At 39.1% G+C, this 17,741-nt stretch overlaps 1 protein-coding gene across 4 annotated transcripts in view; it reads left to right on the top strand.

The window, feature by feature from the left end:
- The first annotated feature begins 5,974 nt into the window (after positions 1-5,974).
- Positions 5,975-17,741, top strand: part of IPP (intracisternal A particle-promoted polypeptide) — a 40,367-nt gene continuing 28,600 nt past the window's right edge. Inside the window, exons 1-3 of one of the 4 annotated variants that reach the window (XM_032654276.1) lie at positions 5,975-6,478; positions 9,126-9,463; positions 16,892-17,323. In XM_032654276.1, coding sequence (XP_032510167.1) covers positions 9,172-9,463; positions 16,892-17,323 — 724 coding nt within the window. In that variant the 5' untranslated portion in view covers positions 5,975-6,478; positions 9,126-9,171. The other 3 variants (XM_032654260.1, XM_032654268.1, XM_032654285.1) reach the window with 3 other exon arrangements.

Here is a 17,741-nt window from a genome sequence, read left to right as displayed (position 1 = left end):
GCAAAATCTCAGCAGGATTTCCCTGTTGGTTCAATGGTTAAGATTATGTGCTCCCAATGCAGGGGGCCTGGGTTTGATCCCTGGTCAGGGAACTAGATCTCACATGCATGCCGCAACTAAGAGTCCACATGCCACAACAAAGATCCCAGATGCTGCAACTAAGACCTGGTGCAGCCAAATAAATAAATAAATATATTTTTAAAAAGTGTTAGCAAAGTAAATCCAGCAATGTTAAGTTAATGATAAACACATGAGGACCAAGTGAAATTTGCATCAGAAATGAAGATTATTTTAGCATTAAAAGACCTATTAATGCAATTTAGCACATTAACAGGCTAAAGAAGAAAAATCATATGATCATCTAAACAGATACAGAATTCATAGCACCACTATTTACAATAGCCAAGACATGGGAGCAATCTAAGTGTCCATCAACAGATGAATGGATAAAGAAGATGTAATATATATATCTATATATTTCAATGGAGTATATATATATATTCCATTATATGTATATAAAATATTACTCAGCCATAAAAAAGAATGAAATAATGTCATTTGCAGCAGTGTGGATGGACCTAGAAATTATCATACTAAAGTGAAGTCAGTCAGAGAAAGACAAATATCACATGATATTACTTATATGTGGAATCTAAAAAAAAGTGATACAAATGAACTTATTTACAAAAAAGAAACAGACTCATAGACATAGAAAGTAAACTTGTGGTTACCAAAAGGGAAAGGCAGGGGGAGGGATAAATTAGGAGTTTGGAATTAACAGATACACACTATTATATATGAAACAGATAAATAACAAGGACCTACTGTATAGCACAGGGAACTATATTCAATATCTCGTAATAACCGATAATGGAAAAGAATCTGAAAAAGAATATATATAGAAAGAATCACTTTGCCGTACACCTGAAACTAACACAACATTGTAAATCAACTATACTTCAGTTTTTAAAAAAAGATACAAAAAAGGTGTTTGCTAAAAGGCAATTCATGAAATACTCAGGAGATGCAATAAATTTAGGGATTAAAAGCATAACAAATACCATATGTGTTCAGTATTATCATCGCTATCAGTTGTAGTAGTACTAATTGTAGTAGTTGTAGATGGATTTGAAGGGAACTACCTGATAAATATAAGCCTACCAAAAAATAACCTACAGCAAACATTATATTTAATAGTAAACTATTATTTAAAATCAGGACCTGTGTAAGGATACTTGATTTATTATTACTTTTTTTAAAAAATTAAAACGAATGTTTTTAATTTTTTGGCCACGCCGCATGGCATGAGGGATCTTAGTTCCCTGAACAGGGACTGAACCTGAGTCCCCTGCAATGGAAGCGTGCACTTTTAACCACTGGACCACCAGGGAAGTCCCTATTATTGCTATTTTTGTTTTATTAATAATTTTAAAGTGCTAACAGTTGCTAGATACTAACTGCTTTATATATGTTAAATTAATCCTTACAACAATGATATGAAGTACAATAATTAGGCATTGTTTAACTTGAGAAATCTGAGTTTCAAGAAAAGTTAAATAGATTGCTTAAGGACTCAGTGGCAGGGCTAAATTTTGTACTTAGGCATTTGGCTCCAAAGTCTATGCATTAATACCTACACTACTCTGCATCTGCAGTCAACCTCACACTGGAGATCTTAGCTAGCTGAGTAAGACAAGAAAAATAAACATAAAGTATAAGGTTTGGAAAAAAAGAAGCAAAACTGTCATATGTGCAGATGATATGATTATTTACACAGAAAAATCCCAAAGCCCCTATGGATAATTTTTTAATTAATAAGTGAATTAAGTAATGTTGTTGTCCATAAAATCAACACACAGAAGTACCCCAACAAACAAAATGTAATCTTAAAAAGATATTATTTATAATAGTACAAAGAGAAAGTACTCAGGAATAAAGTTAATAAAAGATATATAAGACCCTTATGAATAAAAATATAAAACTTTAAACTTTTCTAAAATTTAATTTTATTAATGGATAAAAGTATTCAATATTATGAAGGTGTTAATTCTCTCCAAATTGTCCTATAGGTTTATTGAAATATTAGTAGAACCTCTCCTTCCCCCCTTGTATGTATTTGTGTGTGAAACTTGACAGGTTGGTTCTAAAATCTATGTGGAAGAACCAGGTGTTCCAAGAATAGCCAAGACACCACTGAAGAAGAACAAGACAGGGAAACTTATTCTACCAGGTATCAAGACCCATTACAAAAGTATAGTAATTAAAGCAGCAGGGCATGTATGAATAGACCAATGTAACTGAATAGAGAACTGATTCCAGCCCAAAAGGAAACATAAAATGGGAAAGATCTAGCATTGAAGATTAGTGAGGAAATATGAAATATTCAGTAAATAATGTTGTGACAATTAGTTATTCATATGGGGAAAAAAATTGGATCCCTATCCCAATCCATACTCAAAAATTAATTCCTAGTGACTTAAAGAAGTAAATGTGAAAAGAGACATTATAACACTTTTAGAAGAAAATATAATATAATATCTTTATAACATTGGGGAGGAGAAGAATTTCTTAGGCAATATACGAAAAGTGCAAAACATAAATAAATAGACTAATACACTGGTAAAATTATAAATTTCTGTTCATTAAAAGAGACAACGAAGGAAATTCCCTGGTGGTCCAGTGGTTAGGACTCTGTGCTTCCATCGCAGGGGGCACGGGTTCGATCCCTGGTCAGGGAACTAAGATCCCACAAGCCACACAGTGTGGCCAAAAAAAAAAAGAGAGAAATAATGAATAAAAAATTGACAACACATATAATCAAAAAACATCCTAAATAAGAAACTAAAAATTCAATGGAAAACTGGGCAAAACACATGTATAGCCATTCTACACAAAAGGAAACTTAACTGGCCTATGTATTAGTTTGCTTTGACTGCCATAACAAAATTCCACAGACTAGGTCACTTAAATCAGTGGTCTCTAACATTTTTGGCATCAGGGACTGGTTTTGTGGAAGACAACTTTTCCACGGGGGTGGGAGGGGAGATGGTTCAGGTGGTAATGGGAGCGATGGGGAGCGGCAGATGAAGCTTTGCTCCTCAGTGCCCACCTCCTGCTGTGCAGCCGGGTTCCTAACAAGCTGTGGACCGGTACCACTCCACGGACCAGGGGTTGCAGACCCCTAGCTTAAACAACAGAAATTTATTTCTCACAGTTCTGGAGACTGGAAAATCCAAGATCAAGTTGCCAGCCAGGTAGGTTTCATTCTGCGGCTTCTCTCTCTCGACTTGGTGATAGGCAGCCATCATCTCCCTATGTGCTCTTATGACTGCTTCTTTATGCAAATGGGGGCTAGTTGGCCACCTTTTCACTAGACACTTACATGGCCTTCTATCATGCATGTGTGGGTGGAGTGAGGGAGAGCAAGCATGCTCTGGTGTCTCTTCTTATAAGGGCACTAATCCCATCATGAGGGCCCCATCCTCATGATCTCATCTAATCCTAATTAACTCCCTCAAGCCCCACCTCCAAATATCATCACATTGGGAATTAGGGCTTCAACATACAAGTTGTGGGGGGACAAAATTCAGTCCATAGCAGCTTATAAACATCTTTTTACTGCCTGATTTCATTAATAATCAGGGAATGTAAATTATAATAAAAATAAAATACCATTTTACACTCATCAGATTATACAATATCGAAACATCTGATGATACTAGGTGTTGGCAAGGATGTGAAGCCAGGCAACTCTCATTTGCTGCTGGTGGAAATGTAAACTGGAAAAATGAGTTTGGATAAGAAGTATTTTCTAATGAAATTGAAGATGCACATATCGAATGTTCCAGCAATTCTGCTCCTAGGTATATGCTCTAAGCACCAGTTTTCATATTGCTAGGTGCAATACAATAGTAAATTGTGAAATTAATTTTAGTGGTGCTGAGGTATAATTTTCTGAAAGGTAAACCGACGATTTTCATAGGAATATAAAATAAACACGTCAAAATGTTATTTATCTCGTTAATTAATGAGTGAGCCAGTAAAATGTTACAGGAATGTTGTACGAATTTGCTAAGAAACAAGAATATTGAAATGGATTCACTAACAGAGGCAAAGTGGTTTAATACCCTATAGGTCAATAAAATGTAATGTTTGAAGGTATCTTTTCTCCGACGTGGACAAGAATTATTCTAAATATTACCAGTTTTCTTGTAAAAGATCTTAGTCAACAGAAAGACATCCCTATGCATTCAAATTCTTCCAGTGTCTGCTAGACAATGCCCAGGCTTACACTGAAAAGTAATTTCGTTTGCTCATTTCCAAGTCTTTGACCATTTTTCCTTACAACAGTTCCCTTTCAGCATTTTTTGGGTAATGAAATCAAAAAGAAGCAATAGAAATTTAGTGCATTGCTGGTAGTAAATATAAATAAGTGTTGGGGCCCAGGGTAGGTTGCCCCAAAATGTACCTCAATGGCATATTGATCTTTTTTTTTAATTTATTTTATTTATTTATTTTTGGCCACGTTGGGTCTTTGTTGCTGTAGGTGGGCTTTCTCTAGTTGAAGTGAGCTGGGGCTACTCTTTGCTGCAGTGCGTGGGCTTCTCATCGTGGTGGCTTCTCTTGCTGTGGAGCACCGGCTCTAGGTGCACAGGCTTCAGTAGTTTTGGCATGCAGGCTCAGTAGTTGTGGTGCATGGGCTTAGTTGCTCTGTGGCATGTGGGATCTTCCCAGACCAGGGCTCAAACCCATGTCCCCTGCATTGGCAGGCAGATTCTTAACCACTGCACCACCAGGGAAGTCCCAATTTTTTTGAATTAAAGTAACTTAAGAGATGGCCAACGCAAGAGAGACACTCTAACCCTCCTTTCTATCTCCCTGAAAGCAGGAAATAAATCTCTCAGGTGAAAGGTGCACTCCCTGCATTTGGAGGTAGAAGGACACTCTTATCTCCAGAGATAGGGAATTCAGGTCAACAAGCCTGTATAAACAAACCTTGTTACTTCCTCCCATTTACTACCCCAAGCCCAAACTGTTTAGATTCTTCGCTAATTGAACTCCCAAAACCTAGTTTCTTTGTCCTGTCAATTCTTCATAAATTGATTGTTTCTCTGTTTAAATATATAAAAGCTGTCTGCTTTGGCCACTTCTTAAGCCCCTTTCTATGAGTCCTCCCTGTGAACAACTAAATTTCTTTTTTTTCCTGTTAAACTGTCTTGTGTCAATTTTATTATTAGTCCAGACACAAGAAATCAAGATGAGTAGAGGGGGAAATTTCCCCCTCCCCAACAAGAGTTTTGTGAAATTTTTGTTTCAGATATGTATATCTATCTGTGTGGTAGGTATGTGGTATCCGGTTTGATGTAGAATGTTTTTGTTCACTGTGAGCTGGAGTCCGAAAGTTTGAAAGCCATTTTTAAATGTGCCATATTATGAGGTTCAACAGTTTAAATAACTGGACGTTTTGAGTTGTCCCTTCACTCAAAGTAGACATCCACTCATAGCGCGGGGCTCAGTCAGGCAGAGACTCAAAGTGATCTGAGTGAATGGTAAGGAACAGAGAAGCGCCCAGCCCTGCGTGAAGGGTGCGGTGATGTGGGGGTGTTTTTTTTGTGTGTGTCTGTGTGTGCGCTACTCACCATCTTTACTGTTTTGAAAAAATCCCATAGTTCTCCTCCTCAGTGACCCACATGCAAATGAGAAGTATGCTGCTTTGTAAACCGACCTAGGAAAATGATTTGTTGTAAACTTAAATAACAGTGTTATAGAATTTGTAAGAAAGATTCTTACAAATTAATACACACAAAAAAGGAAAATATATTGTACCTAGCAGAAAAAGAAGTGACATATACACCTGCAATTCCTTTCACTGCAGAAATGACTTTGTCCAGATCTTGGGTGTGGGTAACATTGAATTCTACTCTGTGTGTTCCCTCCGTGGGGCAGTCAGGAGCTTTGGAAGGATGGATGGGCCTGGAGGTGCAAACTGCAAGCCGTTTAGCCAGCCAGTTGTTGACTTCCTGGGGAGCAGCGTCATAGGCTGCGTGAGGAGAGGAGATCCCGACTCTTTCATTAGCACTGAGGCTCGCTGGTTGCCTGAGACGCCACAAGAATCGAGAGAGGGTAGGCGGCGTGGAAACGGCAAGCCGGCCAGCCCCAGAAGGCGGGAGCTTAAGCTGGCCAAAGGCCATTGCCCTCCGGGAATCAAGCACGAGCCCAGCGGCGCAGCAGCCGGCACCGAGAGCCGCCGCTCTACGTGAACGAAAGAGCAGAGCGCACGCGCAAACCCGCCCTGCCATCGGAGCGAAGAGGCCCCCTCAGCCGGCCGGACCTCGCCTCAAGCCCTCAACGATCTGCACTGCCCATTCACCCGCGCCTTGTCACCCCGCCGGGCTTTCCCCGCCCCGTCTGTGCGCTAGCTTATCGCGGCTGCGCACTCAGAGCCTGAGCGGGCGCCAGCGGGAAGGGGAAGCGGCGGGTAAGAAGGGCCTGTGTCCCGGGGGCGCCTTTGACGGGATTGGGAATTTTCTCCTCGGCTGTCTCCGGCTCTCGGGATCCTTGAGGAGGAGAGTGCGAGGAGCCTCAGGAACCGGCTTCCTCCTGCCGTTCAGGCGTGCCTCTAATAATCGAAGTGTTTTCGCCCGGAACGTCGTCTAGTCCGGTCCCTTCCTGCCGCTCTTCTCCCCGCCCCCACTGGGGAATCCGAGGCCGAGTTCCGGCCCGTCTGTTGTCACCAGAAGTATTTGAGGTGTCTTCCCCGCCGTTTAGGTAGCACCGGAATGTTTATCTGCCATTAGTGTCGCAGTAGCTTGGGGGTAGCTCTCCAGGTCCAGCCCCCAAGTCAAGCACAAAGAGCCTCATTTTTTTTGACGCTTGCTAGTCCTGGGATTCTTTCTGACACGCTTTGCTGAATGAAGCAGCTTCCAGATCCTCGCAGCAGTGACTTCGAGGCCACTAAACATAGGTTCTCTTTACTTCCTCTGGGCGTCTCCACCGTTTCCTAAATAATCTGCCTTTCAAGTTTGTGTCTCTTGGGGCACGTCCCTTACATCCGTATGCGATGTCCCTGAATTATGCTCTTTCCTTTTGGAAATAGGGTCATACCACGTACCGCCTTTTGGAATGAAGTACTCCAGTGGCAGTGGGATAGTATCAGCAGTTACTAAGAAGCGTAGTAGTAATAGAGTAGGATTTCTGCTGTCGGCTGCCAGAGTGGATGGATAATTCAGTAACTTTTTTGTAGCAGGAGGCAGCATTTTAGTTCAGTAGCTGTGCTTGATGCCCTGAAGTTGGGGGCAGAGGAGGTACCTTGTAATTAAACAAACCAGTTGGGTCCAAAATCTGCTGATAGGAAGAAATCTAAAACAGAAGAAAGCCTGACAGCCATGCCATGTTTAATAATATCTGCAGGTCAAATTTCTATGTAGAGACAAATACACTGTTTGCTTTTATATGCCAGTTAAGTGTAATATGTTGACATTTATGTTGATGCGGATGTGAAGTTTTAGCAGCTACCTCGGAACTTTTCAATAAAATTTCTCAATAAGTTAATTCCTAGATAATCGTGATAATCAGCTTAGTTATTTTTACTTTAATAAGTTTGACTGAATGCTATAAATTTAGCCCCCCCTTTTCTTTAACATCAGGTCACACCATTTCTGTCAGTCTTATTACTAATTTTCCTTGATGCCTAAATACCTTAGTCATCTTAGATTTCCCCTGTGCTTCATCTCCATATCTCTTATATTACTGGATCTCATGGTTTCTTTATTCAAAAAGTAACTTGGATTTATCCCTTTGATTCTCATTGTTAAAGCTGGAAGGCTGTTTTCTAAGACTTTGCTACCTCTTAGCTCATCCCCTGAAAGCTCAAATAACAGTTCTGAAACATGACTATTGTCATGTTTATTCTCCATAAACCTGTAAAGGTTCATGTTAAGTTGCTATGCTTGGGTTTCAAAGCTCCTTCTCTATATGCACATGATATGATGGGAAAAACCCAGGATTTAGGGTAAGAAGACCTGGGTTTAAATACCAGGACTGTCATTATACTAACTCTGTGACCTTGGGAAACTGAGCTTCAGTTTCCTTCTCTTATTTCAAATAACAATATCTTTTTCTTCCAGCCTCTTAATTATTGTGAGAATTACAATTGGCATAATGTGTGGAAAAGTTATCAGAATTAAACAAAAACAACCTAAGCTATTATTGTTATTTCTTTGTGCTCATTTATTTTACAGACATTTGAAAACAAGATATGTTAGATACTGGTGCTACAGCTATGAAAGATAGTCCCTAAGGAGTTGTCTTTCAGATAACTTTCAGAGTGTGTGTGTGTTTGTTGTGTCTGTGTGTCTGTGTAGGGAGTAGGGTGGTAAAATGTCTAACAAGGTAGAATGTGATAATATACTGTAAAATAGGTAAGGTTAGGGTGAGCACCAAACCCAGAGGAAAGAGGAACAGGGAAGATTTCCTGGAGGAAAGTAAGTTTGAATAGTCTTGATTTATAACGAAGATCCAGAAAGAAAAGGAGGGGGAAGGGTGCCATGAAAGAGATGTGTTTAGAGAACTGCAAATTGTTAGGTTTTGTTGGAGTATTAAGTTCAAAGGATTATAGGAGGTAGGACTGGATAGGTAGAGGTGAAATTTGAAGGGCTTTGTGTGCTAAGGGAAGTGTACAAATTGAAGGATCTTAAGCAGACAGTTGGCCTGATCACAATTGTTTTTTGAAAGTTCATTTTGGCTGCCGTGTATGCTTCCTTACGGCAGTGTACAAAAATATCTTTATATCTTTGTGCCTTTCCTCATTTTCTTTACTCCACCCAAAAGGGTTTATGCCCTCTCCTCATATCTTAATACACTGTCACTCAGTGTCCAGTTCAGGTTCCATTTCTGCTGTGAAGCGCCATCTAATTATTTTAGGCCCCATTATTTATTCCCTTCTTTGAAACCCTGTTAGAAATAGTACCACACAATTTAGCCCTTATTTGTTTCATATGTGTTTTTATGTCCCTAAATAGATTGTAAGCTCCTTGAGGATAGGGAATGTTTCATACATGTATGAATAGAAGACATGTTAAACACAAAAATAAATTGTTTGGTCTCTTTGGTTTTTTTTTTTTCAGGGACCAGATTATGGGCAACAGTCCTTTTAATTAATGTGTCATCATCATGGCTAATGAGGGCTGTGCCAAGGCTGGTGATAGTCCTTTTTCATCAGATAAACATGCTCAACTCATCTTGGCCCAGATCAATAAAATGAGAAATGGACAGCATTTCTGTGATGTGCAGCTGCAAGTTGGAAAGGAAACTTTCAAAGTTCATCGGCTGGTTTTGGCTGCCAGTAGTCCTTACTTTGCAGCTTTGTTCGCTGGAGGAATGAAAGAGTCCTCAAAAGATGTTGTACAGATTCTAGGAATTGAAGCTGGAATCTTTCAAATACTTCTAGATTTCATTTACACAGGTATGTTAAGTGAACTTGTAGCTTTGAGTGAAGAATGATGCAATCACTCACGTTCTGCTATGGGAATATAACTTGATCTAACATATAGAAAGTGATTTAACAATATGTTATTATGAGCCTTCAAAAAGTTCATATCGGGACTTGCCTGGTGGTCCAGTTGTTAAGACTTCACCTTCCACTGCAGGGGGCTCGGGTTCAGTCCCTGGTCGGGGAACTAAGATCCCTGAATGCTGCATGGCATGGCCAAAAAAATCAAAACAAAACGAAAAGTTCATATCTTTTGACCCAGTATTCCTTTTCTGGGAATCCTAAGGAATTAATTAGTGATACAGGCAAATATTTACATTTATTGTAACATTATTTATAATAGTATATAATGGAATACAGTTTGATTGTCCCTCAGTAGGTTATATGGTTAAATAAATTATGGTACATGTATATATAATGGAATAATTTTTAGTTCTTACAAATTATATTTGTATATATGTACACACACACATATACATTCTCATGGAAGAATGTTTGCAATATATTAAGTGAAAAAAAATCTGGATATAAGATTCACCACAATTTTGTAAAAAGAAAAATTCATTTGTGTATTTGTGCACAGGAAGAGACTAGAATATAAGTGTTTATCTCTAAATGATGGAATATGGAAGATTCTTATTTTTCCATTTTTTGTTTTTTCCTCAATATGTCTATAATCAGCATGTATTAATTTAAACAAACTTTTATTTTTAAAATGTTTTTGAAGAGTTTTAATGACATTATAAAATGTACACAAAAACCATAGTGTAAAATATGTCTTATATGTAAATAAATATACATGGAAAAAAGATTTGAAAGAGATACACTAAAGTATTAATGTTAATATAGGGATTTCCTGGTGGTCCTGTCTTTAGGACTCCACACTTCCCGCAAGTCGTGCAGTGCGGCCAAAAAAAAAAAAGTGTATGTCTGTGTATGGGAAAATGTGATTTTCATTTTTGTGCTTTTCTGCCTTAAAGTTATTTTGTTTTAGTTTTTTTTAAAGATTTATTTTTTTATTTTTAGCTGCATTCGGTCTTCGTTGCTGTGCACGGGCTTTCTCTAGTTGTGGGGAGCAGGAGCTACTCTTCGTTGTGGTGCGCGGGCTTCTCATTGTGGTGGCTTCTCTTGTTGCGGAGCACGGGCTCTAGGCACGTGGGCTTCAGTAGTCGTGGCTCACGGGCTCTAGAGAGCAGGCTCAGTAGCTGTGGCGCACAGGCTTAGTTGCTCCGCGTCATGTGGGATCTTCCCGGACCAGGGATCGAACCCATGTCCCCTGCATTGTTGACAGGCGGATTCTTAATCACTGCGCCACCAGGGAAGTTCCTAAAGTTTTTTTCTGTAGTGAATATATATTACTCTTACAATCAGGAAAAAATGTTTGAAAACAAAGACTGTGTTTGTTTACACTCTAGTTTTGAGAATATACCTTGCTCTCCTTAAAGGACTACTTGGTGGGATATGGCCTGATAAAGTATTGTTTACTTAAAGCATGTTATTTAAACCTGGAAAATGACGAAACCAGGGCTCTAACCCGTGTCCCCGGTATTGGCAAGTGGATTCTCAACCACTGCACCACCACTGAAGTCCCAAGGTGATTTCTTTTCTTTGTGTAGTTTCATATTCCTTTTTGGAAATTTTCAGAAAACAGCTTTTAATTTGCGATTGTAAAAATTATTATCATGTTAAAAAAATAAATTAAAAAAATAAAAATGATTATCTTTTATCTGCTGAAAGCAGTGCAGCTCTGCCTATTGACTAGTGTACAGATTAACATTGAGGGGTTCTTGACCTCACTTTTCTAAGTGACTTATGTGAGCTGATTAAACTATTTCATAAATGCCCCTGCTTCTCTTATTTGCAAAGTATAAATTAATACAGATTAATCCAATGCAATTAGTGTCAAACAACATAAAAACAGAAGTTCCACAAGTTGCTTATTCTGCCTCTGCTGTCTGATGGTAGCAACAAGAGATATCTAGTGAAAGAGAATGTTCATGGCATCATCTCCATATTGCTGATGATTAGCACTTCCATCAAAGGAATAAAAAGTAGTAAAACCTAGAGAAATAAAAGCTACTGAGCATATCTGGGGGGTAATAATGTTGTAGAATATTGACATTTAAGGTAAAATTGGTTAACAGTAAAGAACAGCATTTGGCTGCTAGTAAAAGATATAAAATAACAAGACAGGAGTTTATTTTTCCAACAAAAATGAATCCATAGAAGCCATCCCAAGGCTGGTATGGTGGCTTCTTGATGTCATTACTAGCCCGTTATTCTTCCAACATTTTGCTCCACCATCTATAGCTTGTAGCTTCTAATCTCATGATCCGTGAACTTTAGCCAGTGGAAGGCAGAAGAGGAAAAGGTAAAAGGACCTGCCGGCTGAGTCTAACCCTTTTTAAGCTTTTCTGGTAGCCCTCCCCAATAACTGCTACCTGTATCAAGTTGGCCAAACTCAGTCAAAACTTCACCCCCAGGGCTTCCCTGGTGGCGCAGTGGTTGAGAGTCTGCCTGCTGATGCAGGGGACACAGGTTCGTGCCCTGGTCCGGGAAGATCCCACATGCCGCAGAGCGGCTGGGCCCGTGAGCCATGGCCGCTGAGCCTGCGCGTCCGGAGCCTATTGGGAGAGGCCACAACAGCGAGAGGCCCGCATACCGCAAAAAAAAAAAAAATTCAACCCCATCTGCAAGGGAGGATGAGAAATTTAATTTTCATCAGGACACAGTTGCCACTCACAACAAAATCAAGGGTTCTGTTAGTACGGATTAAATGAAAATGAATATTGGGTATTTATTGGACAGGGAACTTTGTAATCTTTGATACAATTAGTTCTTTAAAAATATGATCTTTGATTTTCATTGTAATCGCATTTCCTTTTTTGGGATGGGGCAGCAAAACCTGTTATTCTATTAATCTCTCCTCTGGACATTTTTTTTTAATTAATTAATTAATTATGGCTATGTTGGGTCTTCTTTGCTGGCACAGGCTGTTCTCTAGTTGCGGTGAGCGGGGGCCACTCTTCACCACGGTACACAGGCGTCTCACTGCGGTGGCTTCTCTTGTTGTGGAGCACGGGCTCTAGGCGTGTGGGCTTCAGTAGCTGTGGCACGTGGGCTCAGTAGTTGTGGCTTGTGGGCTCTAGAGCACAGGCTCAGTAGTTGTGGCGCATGGGTTTAGTTGCTCCGTGGCATGTGGGATCTTCCCAGACCAGGGCTCGAGCCTGTGTCCCCTGCATTGGCAGCAGATTCCCAACCACTGCGCCACCAGGGAAGTCCTCCTCTGGACATTATTAACCGATCACAATTCTAATAGGTCTTAACAGATTCTTCTCACCATAGATTTTTACGCACTTCACTTAAAATCAAATGACCTGGGTTTGTGATCTAGCTCTGCCACTAACTAGCTGTGTGATACAAAGCATTTCATTTAACTTTAGTCAATTATTCATTCATTCTTTCAATATATATGTGAATATATTTTTTAAGCTAGGCACTGGGGATATGATAGTAAACAAGACAGGTGTGGCCTGTGCCTTTACAGAGTTTTATAAGTAATGTAAAGTAGGTACTTAAAAAATAGAAATGAGCTTGTGAGAGCCTCATTCTCCTTATTCACAAACTGGGGATAGTAGCACTTTTTAATTCATGTGAAGGTTAGATGAGATAAATTTTAATAAATGTAAAAATACTTTTGTTTTTAAACCCTCAGAAAGTATATTTAGATTTCATAAGGTGAAGGTCATACTGCTGGGGTAGAACTAGAATTTTATTTTATTTATTTATTTTTAACATCTTTTTTGGAGTATAATTGCTTTACAGTGTTGTGTTAGTTTCTGCTGTATAACAAGTGAATCAGCTATATGTATACATATATCCCCATATCCCCTCCGTCTTGCGTCTCCCTCCCACCCTCCCTATCCCACCCCTCTAGGTGGTCACAAAGCCCTGAGCTTATCTCCCCGTGAGATGCAGTTGCTTCCCACCAGCTATCTATTTTACATTTGGTAGTGTATATATGTCAATGCTACTCTCTCACTTTGTCCCAGTTTACCCTTCCCCCTCCCCGTGTCCTCAAGAGTCCATTCTCTACATCTGCATCTTTATTCCTGTCCTGCCCCTAGGTTCATCAGAACCTTTTTTTTAGATTCCATATATATGTATTAGCATATGGTATTTGTTTTTCTCTTTCTGACTTACTTCACTCTGTATGACAGACTCTAGGTCCATCCACCTCACTACAAATAACTCAATTTCGTTTCTTTTTATGGCTGAGTAATATTCAATTGTATGTATGTGCCACATCTTCTTTATCCATTCATCTGTCAATGGACACTTAGGTTGCTTCCATGTCCTGGCTATTGTAACTAGTGCTGCAATGAACATTGTGATACATATCTCTTTTTGAATTATGGTTTTCTCAGGGTATATGCCCAGTAGTGGGATTGCTGGGTCATATGGTAGTTCTGTTTTTAGTTTTATAAGGAACCTCCATACTGTTCTCCTTAGTGGCTGTATCAATTTATATTCCCACCAACAGTGCAAGAGGGTCCCCTTTTCTCCACATCCTCTCCAGCATTTATTGTTTGTAGATTTTTGATGATGGCCATTCTGACCAGTGTGAGGTGATACCTCACTGTGGTTTTGATTTGCATTTCTCTAATGACTAGTGATGTTGAGCATCCTTTCATGTGTTTGTTGGCAATCTGTATAACTTCTCTGGAGAAATGTCTGTTTAGGTCTTCCGCCCATTTTTGGATTGGGTTGTTTTTTTTTTGATATTGAGCTCCATGAGCTGCTTGTATATTTTGGAGATTAATCCTTTGTCAATTGCTTCGCTTGCAAATATTTTCTCCCATTCTGAGGGTTGCCTTTTTGTCTTGTCAGGTTTCCTTTGCTGTGCGAAAGCTTTTAAGATTCATTAGGTCCCATTTGTTTATTTTTGTTTTTATTTCCATTTCTCTAGAAGGTGGATCAAAAAGGATCTTGCTGTGATTTATGTCATAGAGTGTTCTGCCTATGTTTTCCTCTAAGAGTTATATAGTGTCTGGCCTTATATTTAAGTCTTTAATCCATTTTGAGTTTATTTTTGTGTATGGTGTTAGGAAATGTTCTAATTTCATTCTTTTACATGTAGCTTACTGTTTTATTTTTATTTTTTAATTTTATTGAAGTATAGTTGATTTACAATGTTGTATTAATTTCTGCCATACAGCAGATATTGATAGTTCCCTGTGCTATACAGTAGGACCTTGTTTTTCCATTCTGTATATAATAGTTTGCATCTGCTAATCCCGAACTCCCAACCCATCCCTCCCCCACCCCCCACCCCCTTGGCAACCACAAATCTGTTCTCTATGTCTGTGAGTCTGTTTCTGTTTTGTAGGTAAGTTCATTTGTGTCATATTTTAGATTTCACACATAAGTGATATCATATGGTATGTCTTTCTCTTTCTGACTGAGTATGATAATCTGTAGGTCCATCCATGTTGCTGCAAATGAAATTTTTAAATTCTTTTTTATTTTTATTTATTTATCTATTTATTTTTGGCCTCGAGGCATGAGGGATATTAGTTCCACGACCAGGGATGGAACCCGTGCTCCTTGCAGTGGAAGCACAGAGTCTTAACCACTGGACTGCCAGGGAAGTCCCTGTTTCTTTTTTTTTTTTTTTATGATGAGTAGTATTCCATTGTATATATATCCATTCATCTGTCAGTGGACATTTAGGTTGTTTTCAGGTCTTGGCTATTGTGAATAGTGCTGCCATGAACAAAGGGGTACTTGTATCTTTTTGAATTATAGGTTTGTCCCAATATATGCCCAGGAGTGGAATTGCTGGATCATATGGCAACTCTATTTTTAGTTTTTTGAGGAACCTGCATACTGTTTTCCATAGTGGCTGCACCAACTTATATTCCCATCAACAGCGTAGGAAGGTTCCTTTTCCTCCACACTCTCTCCAACCTTTGTTATTTGTAGAATTGTTTATGATGGCCATTCAGACTGGTATGAGGTGGTACCTCATTGTAGTTTTGATTTGCATTTCTCTAATAATTAGCAATGTTGAGCATCTTTTCATGTGCCTGATGGCTATCTGTATGTCTTCTTTGGAGAAATGTCTATTTAGGTCTTCTGCCAATTTTTCAATTGGGTTGTTAGTTTTTTTGTTGCTGTAAAAGTGCTTTTAATAATCTGTAAAGCCTTATTAAGCTGTAGGGCATTCTTTTTAGTACTTTCAAGTAACTCTTGGTTTCATCCAGTAGCAGTCATTCAGTTACCTTCCATCACAACCCATGATCTTATCTTCTCCAAATTTGTAGTGAATTCTCATTTCATTCAATTAAGTCTTATCGCAGTTTTCTCTGCAGCCACTACCATTTATTCCCATGGTGGATTCCATTTCCTACACTTTTCAAAAAACCCCTGTTTGCATTCATCAAGCCATAGTCTTCCTCTCACCATAATGTCTTTGGCCATTCATTCATATATAATAATTTTTTTGAGCACCTAGTGTGTGCTAGGCATTGGGAATACAGAAAGAACAAGCCTTGCCCCAACAGAGTTTATAAATCTATTTGGGAATACAAACTTTAGACACATAGTTTAGTTGAATGTTTTAAAGGGATAAAGGGAAAGTTTAAGATTGAATGGAGAGTTTATCCTTATTAGGTAGAATTACAGTGGTTTTTTTCCCTTCTAAATATAATTGAGTATTTGATGTCTTCCCAAAGTCATTATAAACATATATGGAAGTGGGGACTTCCCTGGTGGCATAGTGGTTAAGAATCCACCTGCCAATGCAGGGGACACAGGTTCGAGCCCTGGTCCGGGAAGATTCCACATGCCGCAGAGCAACTAAGCCAGTGCACCACAACTACTGAGCCTGTGCTCTAGAGCCGGCGAGCCACAACTACTGAGCCCGCGTGCTGCAACTACTAAAGCTTGCGCGCCTAGATCCCATGCTCCACAGCAAGAGAAGCCACCACAATGAGAAGCCTGCGCACTGCAACAGAGAGTAGCCCCTGCTCAGTACAACTAGAAACCCCGCACACAGCATCGAAGACCCAGTGCAGCCAAAAATAAATAATTAATTAATTTTAAAAAATAATAATAAGGGGAAAAAACCCTATTATATGGGGTTGTAGTGAGGGTTAAGTGAATGTATAAAGCAATTAATGCTGTGCCTGGTTCATTGTTAAGTGTTACATGAATGTGGGGTACCATTATCATTTAAGTTCTGCACCTTTCTACAAGTTCTTTGTTGCCTTTATACTTAGTATCTACCTGGCAAAGCCTAAGCTATCAGTGGAATCAAGTATTGAATATAATGGTCTTTGAATATAAGTCAAATGTTTATTTTATTTTATTGGTTATTTTGTCTCCTTACTTCCCTAGGTATAGTGAACATAGGAGTGAATAATGTCCAAGAGCTGATTGTTGCAGCAGACATGCTACAGTTGACTGAAGTTGTTAATCTTTGCTGTGAATTTCTGAAAGGACAAATTGATCCACTGAACTGCATTGGGATCTTTCAGTTCTCTGAGCAGATTGCCTGCCATGATCTTTTGGAATTTACAGAAAACTACATTCATGTCCATTTTTTGGAGGTTCATAGTGGGGAAGAGTTCCTGGCACTTACAAAAGATCAGTTGATCAAAATTTTGCGAAGTGAAGAGCTTAGCATCGAGGATGAATACCAGGTCTTCTTAGCTGCAATGCAGTGGATTCTGAAAGATCTCGGAAAGAGAAGAAAACATGTGGTGGAAGTGCTAGACCCAATTCGATTCCCTTTATTACCTCCTCAGAGGCTTTTAAAGTATATAGAAGGTAATTTTTTTGTTTCATGTTAAGTTAGTCAGCTAATTATCCAGTGACCTTTCCTCTGTTTGAAACGTGATAGTGTTTTAATTTTTCAGTTCAATAAGCAGACATTTATTGAATGATTATTATATGCAAGATACAACTTCTGTGTTTTGTGGGTAGATAGTAGTATTTCGGTATTTCTTTTTTTCTTTTTTTTTTTAAGTTTTTGGCCACGCCACGCATCATGTGGGATCTTAGTTCCCCAACCAGGGATCGAACCTGCGCTCCCTGCATTGAGCGTGGACTCTTAACCACTGCACCTTCAGGGAAGTCCCAGTACTTCAGTATTTCTACCCATTATTTTAATCAAATCTTTAAATACTTTCTTGAGATTAAGTACCAAGGGAGATAAAATTACTGACAGAGTTAAAATACTAGTGCT

Source organism: Phocoena sinus, chromosome 1 (assembly GCF_008692025.1).
Source record: "Phocoena sinus isolate mPhoSin1 chromosome 1, mPhoSin1.pri, whole genome shotgun sequence".
Lineage (NCBI taxonomy): Eukaryota > Metazoa > Chordata > Mammalia > Artiodactyla > Phocoenidae > Phocoena > Phocoena sinus.
This window is presented reverse-complemented; position numbering and strand designations above follow the sequence as displayed.